The 18,191-nt window shown below is 42.1% G+C and overlaps 3 protein-coding genes and 1 long non-coding RNA gene across 5 annotated transcripts; 2 read left to right on the forward strand and 2 right to left on the reverse strand.

The window, feature by feature from the left end:
* Nucleotides 1-197: 197 nt before the first annotated feature.
* On the reverse strand, nucleotides 198-4,858 carry LOC131689233 (vacuolar protein sorting-associated protein 8 homolog). Its single transcript, XM_058974180.1, has 5 exons — nucleotides 4,797-4,858; nucleotides 4,560-4,720; nucleotides 2,951-4,488; nucleotides 1,412-2,897; nucleotides 198-1,351 (listed from the first exon to the last, which is right to left on the reverse strand). Exons 2-5 carry the CDS (start codon nucleotides 4,659-4,661, stop codon nucleotides 686-688), a joined length of 3,792 nt encoding a protein of 1,263 aa, XP_058830163.1. The 5' UTR covers nucleotides 4,662-4,720; nucleotides 4,797-4,858; the 3' UTR covers nucleotides 198-685.
* Nucleotides 4,859-6,098: 1,240 nt separating this feature from the next.
* On the forward strand, nucleotides 6,099-6,583 carry LOC131693410 (uncharacterized). Its single transcript, XR_009306244.1, has 2 exons — nucleotides 6,099-6,341; nucleotides 6,396-6,583. It is a non-coding gene; the product is annotated as an uncharacterized LOC131693410 (long non-coding RNA).
* An 8,951-nt stretch (nucleotides 6,584-15,534) lies between these two features.
* On the forward strand, nucleotides 15,535-16,721 carry LOC131692672 (NADH dehydrogenase [ubiquinone] 1 beta subcomplex subunit 7). 2 transcript variants are annotated; one of them, XM_058979838.1, is made up of 4 exons: nucleotides 15,535-15,641; nucleotides 15,708-15,843; nucleotides 16,255-16,423; nucleotides 16,488-16,721. In XM_058979838.1, exons 2-4 carry the CDS (start codon nucleotides 15,732-15,734, stop codon nucleotides 16,582-16,584), a joined length of 378 nt encoding a protein of 125 aa, XP_058835821.1. In that variant the 5' UTR covers nucleotides 15,535-15,641; nucleotides 15,708-15,731; the 3' UTR covers nucleotides 16,585-16,721. The 2 variants fall into 2 exon arrangements, with proteins under 2 accessions (XP_058835821.1, XP_058835820.1); XM_058979837.1 differs by having other exon boundaries at nucleotides 15,561-15,843.
* A 57-nt stretch (nucleotides 16,722-16,778) lies between these two features.
* On the reverse strand, nucleotides 16,779-17,420 carry LOC131690129 (protein PBDC1). The gene has a single exon (XM_058975669.1). The coding sequence runs from the start codon at nucleotides 17,253-17,255 to the stop codon at nucleotides 16,800-16,802; it is 456 nt and encodes a 151-aa protein (XP_058831652.1). The 5' UTR covers nucleotides 17,256-17,420; the 3' UTR covers nucleotides 16,779-16,799.
* Between the last annotated feature and the right edge of the window lie 771 nt (nucleotides 17,421-18,191).

Raw genomic sequence — 18,191 nt, forward strand, 5'->3', positions numbered from 1 at the left:
ACACTACAGACCTGGCTGTTAAAGTTTTTTAAACCTTTCTATAAAAAAATATTACTGAAAACAAAAGGGTACAAGCAACATACCCAAAATTCATCGCATACATACTTGACAGCACATTTATTTTTATTTGACTATGCCCAGTGTACCCTTCGGTTCAAATGATTAAACTGGCAGTCATCCAGTAAGCACTTTTGCGATTCTGTGAACATTTACAGTTGACAAAACATTTATTTGCCTATTTCGTTTCGCTTATCGAACGGCTTTCGCACGATATATCGCACAATGCCACTTAGACTATTCTCGGTAATGATAAATAACTGCAATATAGATGATAGGAATTGATGTCTATTGGTTGAATGTTTCATATAACTTTTACTCATACAGTTCTTAAGCTTTCATAAATAATGGTAATAGTAATATAAACTGTTTAACCTATGTAACAGAATTTGCGTTATATGAACGTTTAATCAGTGTTCATTTTCGCCTAATCAAGATTTGTTAAAATGATTAAACTTACCTAAATTATTCAGAGTGTTGTTTTACATCGATATAGTATGGACAAGAATTCTAAAAGCTTACCATGAACGGAGCTGAAGATGGCTTTCGGTTTACGGTCGGACTCTCCGATGAAATGAGTAATGATACATGCACGAAAATAAAAAACTCTCAATCGGACCCCACCGACTCACAGTCCAATCCGTGGAGGAGCACTGACCTTAAGCACTTCAGCGTCATCGCTACGAACAGTTCGGGTCATTCTAAGATCAAAACGACATTCGGAAGTTTTCACCGATTCCCGCTCACTTATTACCGCGTCACAGCGGGGGCATCTCAGCCTGGTCAGACTACTTGCTTCGGCAGCAGGTGATTCTACGGTCACCGTACAAAATCGACTGGCACATTCTTTGTGTAGTGCGTGTCCACAATTACCGAAAACCACGATCGAATCTTTGGCCGCATTGTACAACTTCGATCGGCAGATGGTACACTTGATCGATTTCACACAAAGACCTTTTCGGGCAAAGCGTCGATCTCTTTCCAGCACCGAGTGCAGATCCTTGCCGAGAATGCGTGAAGTGGTCTCCAGCAGAACTGTTTCGTAGGCCGAATTCGATAGCATACCGATTAGGACGTGTTTGATGTCACCGAAATTGCCGGTTTTCGTTCCGGACGTCAACACCAGCTGAACCAACTTCGCCAGATCGACAAATTCGCTAGCCGAGGTAAGAATGTTTTTCGTGATCTGAGTGAGGTCAGTCCGGGAGAGCACAATCTTCAACAGAGAAAACCAAAGTTCCTCGCGTTCTGCTTCCGATAGAAGGGCGGAAGCACGGGTGCATAGACCAGAGACCTGTGAATAATAAATGTTGTAGTAACTGGTCGTTCTTCTATGAACTAAATAAAATCTTACCTGCAGCGCACATATCTCAGCTGTACTCTCCGGAGCATCCTTTAGGGCTTCCACTGCAATTCCGTAAGCCGACTGATAGTCACCCTGTTTTTCGTACAAATATATCAACGCCGTACTCATGCCATGGCTCCTGATAGTGCTGACGGCGTAATCCAACCGGTAGGAGTCGTTTGATTTCAGGAACTCGATCACTTCGTCCGGTTGGTATTGACAGAGCAGCTGTAGGTATTTCTCACAATCCCGAGTCTCCAGCTGAATTGACTGTTTCAAAAGTTGTCGGAGGAAAAGAAACAGTTTCTCGGGCGAATCTTCTAGCAGCTGCAGAAAGCGGTTCAAATGTCTCATGAAATGCTCAGTTACAACCCTTGTCGTTTGTTCGGCGTTGATATCAAGAATACGCTTAAAGTTCTGCATGAGTAAGGGTAAAACTTGTCTTCTTCCATTTTCGCAGTATTGGACGATGTAGGTGAATAGCTCATTATGTCGGAACTCGTCCAAAAGGTAACAGTCAAATATTTCCTCATATCGGCCAAGTTCTTCTAAAATGTATTCGGTAACCCGATAGCACCTGCTCTGTCTGGAAATTCGTAACAGTTCTTCATTCGGGATGTGACTCAAGCAGTTGGAACGTAGCAGTTCAAGCCATGTCTGTTCCTGCTCAGAATGTTCTCTACGAGTCATCCCAGCGTCTTCCCTTTCCTGACTCTGCCTGGTCAAATAGCTTACCACCCTTTCCAGCAGCAGATCATTTTCCGGGAGCAGTCGGGTTGCTATCTGTTGGGCAATAAAATTCAGCAGACATCCAATCTGTGACCAACTGGCATGCTCGGGGGTCAGAATCTCCACCAGAATGTTAATGATTCGCTGACGCTGTGACAGCCCGAGCTCGCCGTTAAACTCTTTCTCCTGGAAGGCAAGTGAAATAACATTCAACGTTTCTCTCGTATCAAATTCCAGTAGTGTTCGCAAAAACGGATACGGCAATTCTCCTTCGGGGGCTTGCTTTGAGTGCACCACGGTGAGGCAGCGCAAGACCTCGTGTTTTACCGTGGCAATCATTTCTGGTGCAATATCCCCGGTGGGATAACCCCGACCAGCGAGGCAACTGGATATGTACACCAATAGACAGTTCCCCAAATTGTGGTGATCATTCTCACCTTCGTCATTTAACAGCGGAATCAAATCCGTCAGCGAAATCGTATAATCACCCAAGGCTTTCGTATTGAGATACATCTGAGCCCGGTACATCTTCTCCTTCCGGCAAATCGTTAGCACCTGATGCAAATCCAGACACTGCCAATCGAGCTTAAGGATCAGATTCTCCAACCGTACGATGGACCGTTTTCGCCAGAATGTATCGCACAATACCTGAGCGACCGCCGGTGCAATCGAGTCCAGCTCATCGTTTTCGATGTGCTGCGCTACGATGGACAAATAGTGATCCGGCGTTGGAAGGCGGTCGTACAAATCCTGCCACAAGAGATTTCTGCAATTGAAATGATTAATAGTTTTTGAGCTTCGAGAACTCGAACAACTCACTTTTCATTGATTTCTATCAAACAAGCCACCATCGCCTCCAAACAAACGTCGGGTGTTTTCCTCGTAGCCGTCAAATACTCATCAAACATACGCAGAATCCTTTCCTTCGCCACCGCTTGTCGTCGATGTCTGCCCGCCGCGGCTCTGTACCCTTCTACGGCCAGTTCGATCGCTTCGTCCCATCGTTGCATCGATGTTAGATATGATATCCGATCACTCCAAGCCCTAGCACCTATTCCGTGCAAACTTTTCCCAGCCAACAGATAGAGCTGATTGCCGTGGGAAACAACCGTGTTGTAACAAGCGGAACCTCCAGCGAGGGCAAGTGCTGGACTCACATTACCCCCGGTAGCCAACCCTTTGAACTGCGCCGAATTGTACATTAATCCAACGTTGGCCAATTCGATGGATTCCAATTCTTTATTAGTTCGCACATCGGATAGATGGAGAACTTCCATCGTGTCCAAACAGGCGATCGTTTTCGGACCGAGCCAATGAAGCGCTAGCAGTCTATAATTGAGCTGAATGTGCCTAAGGAAGATAAGCGAAATCCGACCACTGCAGTAGCTTATTTGATGGAAGTAAAGGTCCGATCCCCGGGCGGCTGCCAGAACAGGATCAATGGTCCGTGAAGAGTCAGCTGCTTGAATCAAAACCATTTGCCAGGCCAGTAGCGGCAAACAATCCGGATAACCAGCCATTGGATGAAACTTGACTACTTTCAGTCTAGGGCGGATCATTACGACGAAAAATTTACTCAAAGTGGCCAGCGCAACAAGGGTATAATTCTTCAGAGGATGCTCTTCATCGCCAAGCAGCAACGGTTCTATCGTACAAACTTCTCCCCGAGCACCGCTAAAGAGACAGCGCGAATCACAGCCTCGTATTCCAAGCCGTCTGGTAAAACTCAAGCTCCACACTGAACCCCCCGAATCGGAACATAACGCCAACGCCGGTTTGTTCGTCCACTTCAGATGTAATACTCCCGTGTTTGGAGTGATAACCTCGTTTAGACTTCGAATAACGTCTCCAGTATACGTATCAATCATAAGAATGCTTCCTCTGGCAAACCCCGCCAGTAATCTAGTATTGTCCTCGTTGAAGGCCAGCGCTGAGACCGCTCCTTGGGAGATTCCATCCTGGCAGCACCATTTCAACGTTTGTGTACAATCAAACGCCAGGATGTGACCATGCGATGTTCCTACGGCAATCATCTGGGAAATTGTACACGAAGTAGCCAAACCAGCATCAACTCGATCTACCGCGGATGTAACTTGGGCGGTAACTCCCTGCAGCACGACATGTCTCAATATGGACTCCATGCGCATGTAATCATCGCTCAGCAAAGGAGTCGGAGTAGACCCCAAAACCCCACAACCGCGGTCACTTGCTGTTGCACCAGAAGCTGTTGATACACCATCCACGATGCATCTTCCCAGAGCCGAAGCACTGTCCAAGTCACTATCGATTTCACTGAGGACACTTTCCAGTGTTGGTAGCTGATCGACCGCTGGTAAGGAGTATTCTTCGTCATCCAGCTGAAATATAGATTTTTAATTGCGCTAGCCATTAAAAATGGTTCCGATAAGGCTTATCACTCGACGCCTACCTCCTCTATATCTAGCTGCAGTGATTCGGCAAGCAGGCTGTCATTCGAACCGTGGTCCGAATCTAGCAGCGAGTGCAGAGACGGTGCCTTCAAATTGTTCATGATCCTATCTGCTGTCGGCCTCGTACTACCATGTCATCATCGCAACTGGATGATTGGAGCTATTAGATTAGAACAGATAATATTAATACCTGTAGACGAAATTTTTATTACACGTATTTTGTTTTTTTCGACTACCTATCTATTTTGCGTCCGTCTTCGACTGTTTCGCGACTGAAATGACATTTTCCAATTTTGCACTGAAACAAAAGTTTATATAAAACAAAATATTTAGAACGTTAACCGGCCAAAGGGCCTAAGCCACATCAACCTCGAATCGAGAAAACAATTCTATACCTTTTACTCATAACGTCATATATATGAGGATTACTAATCCCGACATGAAACTGTTGAACGTCACCAATTTGACGCTCGCAAACGCTTGCTTGAATGTACTGCATCTTCAGTGAGGTGAGTAATTTATCGATCAACTCCTGAAGCAGGAATCAGGAATCAGAATATATTGGCTCAAATGGCACGTTCCCCGTACATAGTCGGGGATTTGTGCCTTGCCGTGTGTTTTCATCATTTCCTGAGCGGAAGGAAAGGACAAGGAGGTGTGGGGAAGTAGAATTGGAAGGGTGGGAAAAATAACAGCTCAAAACAAAAATAAACAACAGGTAAGTTAAACTCACAAGTAGTTCAACTTGCCTGCGAATAAGCCTAAAGCTCTTTACCACATTGGATAAGAAACTTTAGTATGTCTCTCAGTTTCAGTCGACCAAACATGGTTTCGTCTATATAAGGACGGCTGAAGACTCGAAATCGCAATTGCGCTACCGCTGGACAGTTGCATATCAGATGATATGAGGTTCCGTAGTCGGATTCACAAAGATCACATGAAAAAGATTCAGCGCGCTGAATAGTTGCCATGTGATAATTGATTTTGCAGTGGCCGGTTAAAGCCCTGGTCAGCATGCCGCAGTGGAGCTTCGAAAAATGTAAGAGATTTTTCGAAACCACTGGGCATGGTTGTTCTAGAAACGCCTTTGTTTGGCGACACGTTTGTAGATTTCTCCAATAATTGCGGTGCTCGGACGAAGCCCAGGACCGTATTTTTTCCCGTATCCAACTTGTCGAAATTGGCAGCGCGGGCTCAGGACCAACGAAGTCAATCGCTGAACCTGCCCTGGCCAATTCATCAGCCCATTCATTTCCAGTAATACCGCAATGTCCGGGCACCCAGACAAGGTAGATAGTGTTGACAATGCTTAGTTCTTCGATTTGGGTTCGGCACGCGATCACTAGCTTGGACCGGGATTTGTCTGAGCTAAGGGCCTTGATTGCAGCCTGACTATCGGAGCAGAAGTTTATAACTCTGCCGGACAAACTCAGTTGAAGGTCGATTGTACCCCGCACATAATCGCAAAGATTTCTGCTTGGAATACAGTACAGTCAACGACACGACTAGACACTTGCATTCCAAAACTGTATCTCAAATCTGACTACCCCTCAGTGACTCAGGTAACTGGTACTGTCAAATTTGATATATGGTTAGAAAATATACAAAACTAGCAGCACTAATGAAGCTGTTATTTTTTCCTAACAACGATTATGCTCCGTTGCAATCCCTGGTTACGCCGACGAAAATAAATCAACAAAATAATTAAACCGTTGACGTTGGCTGCAAATGTGAAAAGTATATTCGGCAATAAATTACAAAATTAGCGCTGCTTTCCAGAGGTAAGTTATTTAATTAATTAAGAACTAGCTATTGACGACTCATCCTACTTTCAGCACCCTCGAATGATCGATACCTGTTTTGTTAAACAAATCGCTCCCTAAAATCAAAACATCTTCCCTTGCCTAGTATGGTGGATAGTGCAGCAAAAATGTTAAAACGAATTCAATTTGGTATTTGGTTAGCACGACATTAATTGATATTGAACATATTAAAGGTATAAATAAAGCGTTTTAGACAATGATGATTTTGGTATCTTATAAAAACAAAATATGATTAGAAGTCCACGTCCAGCCCGATGGCGCTTTATCGTGTTCATGGAAGTCCACCTGATTTAGAAATAGTTAAACAGCACAAAGTTATCGCTCCCGGCATGAATATGAATCTCCGGCCCTATTCTGCGCGGCGTGTGACGGGAGACGACTAATCTCACCTCACTTTCCGTGACTTTTCTCGCGCGATTCTGAGAGTCGACTCGGGTGAGATGAGATTCCCTATTGCGGTTAAATGGGCGTCCCAGTTCACCCGAAGTGACTCTTCAGAATTGGGTGAGAAAAGTCACGTAGAGTGAGGTGAGATTAGTCGTCTCACGTCACACGACGTGCAGAATAGGGCCGCTCTTGTCGAACTGGTCACTAAAATCTATCCCTTTTGTAATATCTGCTTGCATGGGTGACAGATACTAGTGCTGTGTTTGATGCCCTATTTCCTCGGTTTCGCTGATCTCGCCAGCGTTGTCTGATGCGGCACACGCTGGTTAAAGTGATGGTGCTACGACGACGTCGTTACCGCATATTTTGCAGGTAGAGGTAACTCTCGGTTCCTTGACTGAAGTCTTGTGAAACGTGTTGCGTACCCAAGCTCCAGCATTTTCTAGAAATTTTGCGGATCACCAATCTTACCGTCCTTGTTAGAACTTCCTGGGTCTGGTTCTAAGTGGCCCTCAGATTAATGAAAATCATGAGCTGAACTTTGAAAGAGTCACCACACAGTTGATATGCAAATCTACTCTGTTGTATAAGGCTCTCATTTTGATCCGGCAGGTTATCACTGGAGTGATTTAATCACGATTGAACGAACGATTGAGCTGTGAGCAAGCATGGGAAAAATCGCATCGTGAACTGTTCGTTCGCACTTCATAAGCAAACTTTCTTCAGTTGTGATGAATTCTGTTAGCTTCGAAAATGATACCTAGCAACCTGTAGCTACGGACACACGCGAGCCAAAGCTATAACAACCAACGAAGAAGCACATCAGTTGCGTCTTTATTCTATCCTTCCCCAACGCGGATAGCTTCGTTCGCGAAGCTCTTCTCGAGCGGTTCGCGATTTGCATAGGATTTTCATTATATAGTTTTATTTCATTTTCATATTCGTACAAAATAATTAATGCTTGGAAAACCATCTACCGTTTTAAAACTAGCCGATAATCAACGTTTTTCAAAACTTGCAACAATGCACCGCTGAAAAAATGACCGCAAAAAAACTTTAGTAGATCAAATTACTTGTAGTGTATCACAAAACTACCCATAACGCACTCTGTGAGCAAAAAATCCTGTGAAAAAATATGGGGTATGTTTTATTCATTCATCAAGAAACCTTTATGAGCTTCGCGAAGCTACGTGATAAACATTCACGAGCGAACAATAAACGCTGCTCTTAAAAATTTAAAGCTTCACTGTTTATTCGCAGTTTGCTTATCTAGTGACCTACTGTGAAGTTTTTACTTTTCTCCCTTGGTGCGTTGTTCATCGTTATTTAGTGAGCACAAAATTGTGGTTACTTGGTGATCCACAGTCAGCAACAGTCGCGCGAGTGAATGAATTTTCCCATGCCTGGCTGTGAGCATGAATTTTAGTCTCACTCCATTTGTGTATTGAGTATTAAGGATTTGTGAAGTGACTACTGAAGGTCAGTTTGCTTCAATATCCTTTTCATTGTCCGACCGATGCTCACCTCACTCCATCGAGGCAACTTACTACAGTCGGCCCTATTCTGCGCGGCGTGTGACGTGAAACGACTAATCTCACCTCACTCTACGTGGCTTTTCCCACCCAATTCTGAAGAGTCACTTCAGGTGACGTGAGAAGCCCATTTAACCGCAATGGGGAATCTCAACTCACCCGAGTCGAGTGTTCTCTGGTACGTGAGATATCGCTTGGAAGGTTCGACACACTTAGATGGTATATGCAGCGACAATTGAATTCACTGTCTTATACAATAATGGTGTTACTCGAACATTCGTAATCATTAAGGTTGGACAGAGAATGCGCAAAATTCGCAAACGAAAAAAGCAGTTTTTTTCCACACCGTATGTCAGATCTTCATAAAAATCAATCAGCGTATGTAGAATGTTGTTACAGTACTGCTGATTGATTTTTATGAAGATCTGACATACGGTGTGGAAAAAAACTGCTTTTTTCGTTTGCGAATTTTACCCTTTCTCTGTCCAACCTTAATATGCAACTTACAATGAGATAAAAAATGGCTTTCTGGTTCGGGCTCGAATGAATGAGTCCCAACAACGAAAAATTTTACTTAACAGATTAATCGTGCATATACTGCGGAATTTTCGAAAAGTATAAAATAGACTAGTTACAACATCCACTGTTGCTAAATCGCTTATATTTTTCATCTGTAGTTCAAGGAGATACAATTTTGCCCTTGCAAATTGCTGCTACTTCAGTGTCGCTGTCTTTTGCGACCCACTGAGAGAAAATTAGACGTCAGTACCCACTGGGATCACTCGTTTAACTGTTCGTTAAGTTGCGGCAGACAAGCAGCCCTTTGCAATTCTTACTCCAACTCAACGCCGCATTCGATACGTTTGGGGCGACGAGGAACTGCCATTTCAACCGATTTCCACAATTCGATGCCTAGCAACAGGACTGCTTCCTCGGCCAACGGAACGAGAGCAACGTTTTCCATCTTCCTTCATTTTTCTTTTTCTGGGCAATTGTCTAGTTTGGGGACTTTGGTGATGGAGGTCCGATTTTAATGCGGTTTTTTGCCAAAGAGGTGTATTTTGACCTAAATGGACCAAGTCCGAGAGCGGAAGTGTGGAATTTTTGACCAGAGTTTGATAAACTGAAAAAATGAGTTGTCCTTGGTGACACTCATAACAATGACAGTGCAGTGCTTTAACAAGCGGGCTTGTTCAGCGGGGTGACTGTGGTGCGGCTTGGCTGCATATCCAAGGACAGGGATCCGAAGCGGCGTGGGGCCGCTGAGGTTACGTTGGACGAGGCGTTGATCAACCCATTAATCAGTGTTCGGTTGACTAGTGTGGCTGCGCCGCATCGCTTTTTGGTGTGCTGTCCGATTTCGCAGCCACTCAGTCGGTTTTAAGTGTTTGAGTGGGCCGGGCAGCGAGAGGGTCACAGGTGTGCTTGTGGCTCCGGCGACGGGTTGATCAACGCCTCGTCCAACTTAACCTCAGCGGTTTTACGCCGCTTCGGATCCTTGGCCTCGGATAAGCGGCGGAACCGCATCACACTGGCTCCGCTGCGTGAGCTCACTCGTTAAAGCACTGCACTATTATTGTTGAGAGTGTTGTTCAGCGCAACTTATTTTTTCAGTTTATTAGGCTTTGGTTGGGAATTTTGCATTTACGCTCTCAGATTTGGTTTGTTTGGATTGGAGTACACCCGTTAGGCAGTAAAGCGCATCAAAATCGGACCTCTATCGCTGGAGTCTCTAAACTAGAATCAGAATTATATTGGTTTAATTAATGTATACAATACAGAAATTTGACCTCATTACCTTCTTGTGCTCAACCTCAGGTGATGTATCCTTTGAAGAATAGCCGCTTCTTGTTTCTACAACCGTTGCAGGTTCCTCGTAAGAAGAACGAGAGTGCTTACGATGTCAATTACTTTTTTTCCAGTTTTTCCTGTAACTAGGCAGTTGATTTTGTATACATACCATGGTTGCTATATAGCAACTGAAAATCAATAAACAAAGAAGTGTTGCTGAAGAAATATTTTTTTCGTTCGAATCAAGGGGTCACTCAATATACTGGTAACTGGCAGTAAATGAATCGGATCATTTTTTTTTCACAATTTTTCATCAAGTTTCAGGTCGTGTCGTTGGTACAGTATCTACCTAATGAGTGAGATTGTTCCAATCTCATTTCACGACAGTAGACACCAGCACCAGCACGTCCCTCCATCAGAGAACCGTCAGTGTAACAGACTACTTGCGTTTGTTGTTGTCTTTCCATAAAGCCAGACAACCACTTCTCTCGAGAGGGAATCTTCACATGGAATGTCCTGTAAGGAAAACTACAAGTGAGTGTAATATCGCTGAGAGCAAGAATATCTTCACCCCATGTAACCATTTGTGACCACAATCGTGTATGACTGGTAGCAAGATCAACATGATTACTGTTCCAAAGCCCAGTAACCTGCAGTCTGTATGCACATGATAGTGCTTCTTGTTTCAAGTGTATGTGTAATGGTTTGATATTTAAAAGTGCCTCAAGAGCAGCAGTCGGAGTCGTGGCGAAAGCACCAGTCAACGCCATGAGCGCCATTCTTTGCAGATGGTTTAGCTTTGACTGGACTGTCACCACCTCTCCCCTCTGCCACCACACAAGGCATCCGTATGACAGTATTGGACGTACAATTGTCGTGTAAATCCAATAGATGTATTTAGGTTTGAAACCCCAGGTCTTTCCAAAAGTTCGTCTGCACTGCCCGAAAGCCATGCGCGCTTTCTTGACTCTGAACTCAATGTGAGCAGACCAATTCAGTTTGGAATCCAATATGACTCCAACGTATTTGACTTGATCTGCACACAGTAGCTCAGAATCAAAGAACTGCAAGGGACGAACCCCGGTTGTTATTCGCTTCTTCGTGAAAAGAACCATTGAAGTTTTGCTTGGGTTAACTGATAGTTTAACTTGTCGACACCACTGTTCGACGGCTCTTAATGCCTGTTGCATTAAGTCAAAGATTGTTCCGATGCAAAATCCAGTAATTAGTATTTGGTAATCGTCAGCAAACCCGTAGGTTGGAAATCCAAGCTCATTGAGTTTCTTCAACAAGCCGTCAGCTACTAAGTTCCATAACAAAGGTGACAGAACGCCGCCCTGAGGACAACCGCAAATACTCAACTTCCGTATCTCAGCCTGTCGCAGTGACGAGCAAAGTATGCGGTTACTAAGCATTGCGTTTATCCAACCTGAGATACATGCAGATATCCCATGACCGCGCGTCGCTTCCAGAATAGACTGGAATTGTCAATAGCACCCTCAATATCTAGGAATACACCCAAGCTAGTTTGCTTGAGCGAGAAGGCTTTCTCAATGTTGTAAACAACATCGTTAAGCAGAGTGATCGTGGATTTCCCACACTGATATGCATGTTGCATTTTGTGCAGTGGATATTCAACTAAACTAGCGATCCTGATGTGATGATCGATTATCCGTTCCAAAGCTTTCAGAAGAAAAGAACTTAAGCTGATAGGCCTAAAACTCTTGGCTTCTTCATAGCTTGAGCGCCCCCCTTTGGGAATAAATCTAACAGTTATTTCTCGCCATACTTTCGGGATATACCCGGTAGCAAGACTGGAAAGCAAAGTCTTTTTCAAGACATGTTTAAGAATATCAAATCCCTTTTGCAATAGCACGGGAAGTATTCCATCTTTTCCGGGTGATTTGTATGGAGCAAAGCTGTCAACTGCCCACTTGACCGAATCAGTGGAGACCAATGTGCGTGCTAACGCCCACGAGTCCGAATCACCAGAATGAGATCTGTGAACATTGTTCAACTCCGGATCGTTACAACCTGGAAAGTGTGTGTCGAAGAGACAATTAAGAACATCTTTTTCGTCCGTCACATAAACACCATCTCTGGTTTTTAAGGAGTTCATCTGAAAATCATTCGATTTGGAGAGAATTTTATTTAATCTGCTAGCCTCGTTCAGACTAGAGACATTAGTGCATAGGCTTTGCCAGCCAGCCCGTTCTGCAAATCTAAGACATTTCTTATATGCACTACGAGCTGACCTGAAAGCCCTGGAGTCATCACGCTGACGCCGGTTCCAAGCTCTTCTCATAACTTTTTTCATTCTTTCAAGCTCAGCCCTCCACCAAGGGGTTCCCCTAGTCGATTTAACAGTACGAAGTGGACAAGCTTCTTCGTAGGATGCTAATATGAATGAGTTTGTCGTATCCAATGAGTTTGTCGTAACTCCTGAAGCAACATTGGATTCCACAAATGTGCTTGTTCATCTGAAAAAATAATATACAGTCGTGATTCGTTGGTTGGGCCACAGCCTAGGGGCAGATCACTTGTGATACATTTTTAAAAATCAGCGAAATTAAATGCATTTATTTTCACCAAAATAGAAATTCATAATGTATTTTGCGTTGCGTGCAATATTGTTTGCGTTCGTGACGTCAAAACCCTACAGAAAAACTAGCCCTACATTTAACAAAACGTCGAACAAAGTGGATCAGCGTAGGACGTTTGTTAAACAAACTTTTTTGCGAGGCAGTGCAAAGCTGATGCAAAAATGGAAATTAAATGTATTTTTTTTCAATTTGATGCAAATTTGTTATACATTCTTAGAGTGATCTGCCCCTAGGCCACAGCCTATGTCCAACTAACGAATTTAATTCGTTAGTTTGACCGACTGTTAGTTTGACGTTCAGATGCTTTTTAGTTAAACAAGGGTCCAACTAGCGGAGGTCCAACTAAAAGTGGTCTAGTTAAAAAGTGTCCAACCAGCGAATCACGACTATACTCGACAAAATTTAGAATCACCAATCTACGGATTTGCAACGATCAAGCTCAGGTTACCCGACTCTGGTGGCGGTACATTCCTCACTTTCTTCAGAAGAGAACTTATAAGAATCTCTGGTCTACCGTACAGTTTATGTAGCGTTTCCATCACGTACGGTACAGATGCTGGCAGGGGTAAGTGGCTTCTAACTGCTTCCAGTGCTGCCTCTCCCAAACTACACTGTTTTGGAAAAAAACTGTGGAACATAGGCCACTCCTGAGGATCTCCGCTAAACCTCGGCAATTCGCGTGGCATTACTTGCCGAGCTGCTACTTGCTCATTATTCGACCCTACGCTGACTGAAATACCGTTCCCATTCGCGTGGAATCCTAAAGGTGATGGTATTATCGAGGGTACAATTTCCGGTCTCGGCCCGAGATGCAGAACATTTGTCGGTGGATGCGACTTCGGATACTCATTATTATTCGGGATTCTGGAGTTTGGTATCAACTTTGTATTTCGAGGTACGGCACCGTTATTGTTGCGGACAGCAATAATTGATTGCTGTAGATATAGGGTAACCAACAAATTTTGGACCCCTAGACGAAGTGAAATTACGTGAACGTCAAAAAATATTTGCTTGCCTATGTTTTTTAATGCAATACATGCACGAGTCTGCTCCAAAATTACTGTTCTTGAAAGAAAACTGTCAATGGATGTTTTATACATTGACATAAACTAGAAAATGACATTTCTACACAGCATGAATTTCTCACATTTCGGACCCTTCCACACTAATTTGGACAGTGTTCCAAGCATATTTTGGACACACTGAATAAGACTGAATATATTTTGGAAACAGTGAAGTTTTTTCTACTAAACTGGCCTACTCACTCGTTCTCTTTGCAGCATATTTAATGCATGAAAGAAGAACATAAGCAAATCAGTGACTGCCAATCAAAAATGGTACATTAATCTTTATATGGAAGGCTGACTGCATGAAGTATTTTTTTCAGTTCTATTATTTTAAGAAATAGAAAAACTACAATTAGGTTACTGCAGACTTAACAAAGCAGCATTAAATGTTATGCAATAGAGTTAACAATAATATATTTCGTGTAACAATTCATCTGTAGCAGTATTATGGAGTAACATCCTCAAGTGGATGATAAATCAAGGTTCAAAGTTCGTCAGGAATCTTCTTGTACTGATAATTAATTTTTAATTCTTTTGTTTACGAGGTGGTTTCTTGTTATTCTTTAAGCTCAGTTTTTCTTTGTTTCTCTTCCTTTACTTTCCTTTTTTCTTCAGTTTTCGCCTTGTGGTATTCGACTGTTCGGCGCAATGTTAAAACAGCAGGACTACGTCGCTTGAATCGTGATGTTCCTGTTCGTGTGAGTGTTTCAGGCGATTCTAGGAATTCAGCAAACACACTCTTATTATCAAAAAATATTATAATTGTACATTTAAATTCAATTTGAAAATGTATCATATCCACCGGTTCCTTTTGGCTATCGTTGAAACATGAAACGTTTTCGGTGATATTTTTGAAAACTGTGGATTCTGTTTAATTTTAAACAATTAGAGATGAACTAATGATATTGAAACTTAATAGACAACCCAAGGAATGTAATTGCTGTATCAAACCAAACAAATGCAGAGAAACTTGGCAATGTAGGAGGCAAATACATTAACAGAGTCCAAAATATGTAGGGGTCCAAATCAGGTTGGTTACCCTATTAAATACTATTGTTAATATCTATGTGGGTGGTTAAAATCTACACGCCACCGGAAAACTACCTAAAATTGAGTACTTTTGACTCAATCTCGTGGTATCGTGCAGGAAGGCTAAATTAGGTAAACCTAACGACGCTGAATCCCTCTGGATAAAGACTCGACACGTCAATCGTTTGTTTACCATTTATCTGTCAGTGTCATTCCAATCGAGCACGAGACCTGTCAATGGCCCTCGTTCCAGAAGGATTCGAAGCGATTTTCTTCGGATTGAAGGCTTTTGACAGGTCTTGTGCTCGATTGGAATGACACTTACTGGTAAATAATAAGAATAAGATAGAGTTGGCGAGTCTTTATCCAGAGGGATTCAGCGTCTTTAGGTAAACCGTGTTGAAGGTAGTTTTCATTTAACTACGGCAAAAATCATAACTCAACCTTGAGTTTAATTTACTTCAATTTAAGTTGAATTTACCTTATTTTGAGTATACCCAAACAACTCAAAAGTACCTTACTGCACGGAAGACCTCGACTGAGTCGAATCTCTCGTTTTTGTTTTTGACGACACTAATAAGTGCGAAAGCGACGCACAACTCAAAAATAATTAAATTTAAGTTAAAAGAACTTATTCTGTAGGGTTTTTTATGGTTTTTGTGTGTCATTGAAATTTATAAAAAGCACTTTTCCATCAGTGCAGGTTCGACCCCAAACTCGAAGTTGTTTTTTTCAATGGGTGCATACACTGACGTTTCTCTTGTGTTTTTGAGATTTTTCACCAATCAAATCAGCAGCTCCCAAGTGGAATTTGGTTGATTGCGGACGAATTTCGGAGGCTCGTAATAGGTTGGTTGAACAGTTGCGTTTTATCTAGTCTTCGATCCTATTATTTGTTATCAACCTTTTACGAAGGCTCTAGTGGTAACAAAAATTGAAATGGGCAATTATTTTGCGCGGTATGTCACCAATCCGGAAGCAACCCCGGAGCCGCTCGTTAAGCCGAGTTTCGATGCCAACTTCGGATTTCCCAATGGTCGCAAAGAACGAGGTATGTTACATTTATTGCAGTTATGGCTTGATGCAAACATTCCCCAGGAATGATCATCAAGAGACAATTCAAGTTTTACAATCAGTTCCCGTGTGTTTATTTGAAATTACATAACAAATGGATGAATAGCTAGTGGCTAAAGAATTGCTTTCAAGTAGTGTACGTCTATATAGAAAACAATAACATTCTTGACAGATGAATATGGCACAGTCGTCTGGGACATTAGCCGATAAATCTGCCGTTTTTTGCTCTGTTTCTTCCGAATTCTATGAAAGGCCACAATCAGTGCAGATCAAATTGTAAACAATTTTTACCTGTGATCGGTTTACGGTCTTCAATATTGTCTAATTTTACACGGGGGTTAGCTTACTAGATTGCTACAAATAGTTATTGGATTTTACCTTCCTATAGTAATGATTGCAACTGAAAGGGAAATGGAAGCTGCCAAGTTACCACTTGAAGATCGGGATTATTGTGCTCACAAGCTACTGGCTCATATGGCATGTCGGGCGGATGTGTGGCCCTGGGCGTACAAATGTGCCCATGAAAAGCACGAATACCTAAACTGCCAATACGAAGAGTGAGTATTCCGTTGTTTCTGATTAAGTATTAAATTTACTCATGCTCTAAAACAATTGTTATAGTTACATTTACCGAATGAAGGAATACGAGCGGGAAAAGCGGTTGTTGCTGAGAAAGCAAAGAATCGAGAAAAAGCAAGCTCGTGAACTACACGCCTAATCGGCAAATAATATCTTTTATCAAAAAGCCGTTTGATGTTTCTTTGAACGTTACTAGCCACATTCGAAAGCAGAGCTACCACGTTTTTATACCAATTCTTTGTAATAAATAAAAACAAGGTGGATTCGATGTTAGAAGTGAGCTTCTCGACTAATATTGTCACCATATCCGAAGGCAATCATATCAAAGAGGTATTTGTAAAAAAAAGTTTAATTTTATTCCTCTTTTTTGCTTAGTCCGCGAAAGTTCTGCCGTATCCCATCGTTGTGCCCTTCTCTATTTCTCGCGATTTCTATCGCCCAGAACTGGATCCTTACAACTAAGATAGCATTACCCGGTTGAAATTCTTCTCTAGCATCAGCCCTCAACAGTGTGCCATAGCTGTAATCTTCCAGTCGGTTGAATTTGTCCATATACATTCTCCACTTTGTCTTGCCTTCCGCACTCTTCAGCTCATTTTCGTTCACCACTGCCACATTCATGTCTGGGAACTGTTTGCGGAACTCTTCGTAAATTTCGTTGTCATATGGTGTCAAGTGAAGCTGTCGGGGATCAACACTGCACAGGAGGTTAAAGTAAATTTCAGCATGTTCGACGGCTTTCATAGCCCACAGCTCCTCCACAGTGCTATCATTGCCGAATTCCTCCGCCGGTCTCGAAAGTACATCCATTCTTACCGTGCAACGGGTAACAAATTATCTATTATTTTATTTGCGATACTATCGCTATCCGCCGAAAACGTACAAGCTTTAAACCTGTTTAGCGATCCGTATGAGTAAAATTGAAATTTATTATTGAACTTTTCCAATGCATGCAGCAATTTGTAATGATGACAGTTCGATGATTATAGTGTGTTTTTATTTTTTTCATCGAATAAATTGTTGAAACTGTCAATGCAAAATATACTGTGATATCAGAGTTTGTATTAAAAGAGTTACGCATAGAGTAGTTGACAGCACTTATGTGGTTTTTGTTTGAGGCGAAACTGAGTCAGTTCCTAACCCCAACTGCTGTCAAAATGTATGAACTGACAGCTGTTGGGGTTAGAACCTGACTCAGTTTCAGGTTCAAGCGAAATCGCCATTAATTTATTCAACGTTCGATTTTGGAAACCTTCATTATTAGCGCAGATGTGTTATTAGTATCATCCTACACTGAGAAAAGAATTATAGTATCTACGACCAGACTTTTCTGGTTGTTTCAACCATTTGCCAAAATAGTAGTAATGACCCTAAGATCGGTAAAACTACACTTCTGTATCGTATAAAATACTATAAAAATGACTACCGCTTAACTATGCTCTTGGTATTTATGACGTTTCGACTATTGTCACTGTAACAATATTTGCCATCTCAAAAATGATCATGGAATAAAATAAAACACCTCGTATGATAATTCAGACTATTCTATTGTCAGTTTTGAAATGGCAATTATTGTTGGAATGACCATTTTAAAGTAAAAATTAATATATAAACAACTTAAATATAATCAGTTATAATGTCATGACTACTTTTCTTTTAATTGTCCTCTTTACAATATAATAATAAGTCACAAAGACAAACTTTTTAGTACTTCTAAAAATGCAAATGTTAAAATAACTAAATACA

The sequence above is a fragment of the Topomyia yanbarensis genome, chromosome 3, assembly GCF_030247195.1.
Source record: "Topomyia yanbarensis strain Yona2022 chromosome 3, ASM3024719v1, whole genome shotgun sequence".
Taxonomy (NCBI): domain Eukaryota; kingdom Metazoa; phylum Arthropoda; class Insecta; order Diptera; family Culicidae; genus Topomyia; species Topomyia yanbarensis.

Coding starts and splice junctions, on each gene's coding strand:
- LOC131690129 (XM_058975669.1), bottom strand. CDS start 17,255: ATGGATGTACTTTCGAGACCGGCGGAGGAATTCGGCAATGATAGCACT.
- LOC131689233 (XM_058974180.1), bottom strand. CDS start 4,661: ATGAACAATTTGAAGGCACCGTCTCTGCACTCGCTGCTAGATTCGGAC. Junction 4,489..4,559: donor TGCAGCTAGATATAGAGGAG/GTAGGCGTCGAG, acceptor TCTATATTTCAG/CTGGATGACGAAGAATACTC. Junction 1,352..1,411: donor CTGAGATATGTGCGCTGCAG/GTAAGATTTTAT, acceptor TATTATTCACAG/GTCTCTGGTCTATGCACCCG.
- LOC131692672 (XM_058979838.1), top strand. CDS start 15,732: ATGGGCAATTATTTTGCGCGGTATGTCACCAATCCGGAAGCAACCCCG. Junction 15,844..16,254: donor CAATGGTCGCAAAGAACGAG/GTATGTTACATT, acceptor ACCTTCCTATAG/TAATGATTGCAACTGAAAGG. Junction 16,424..16,487: donor CTAAACTGCCAATACGAAGA/GTGAGTATTCCG, acceptor CAATTGTTATAG/TTACATTTACCGAATGAAGG.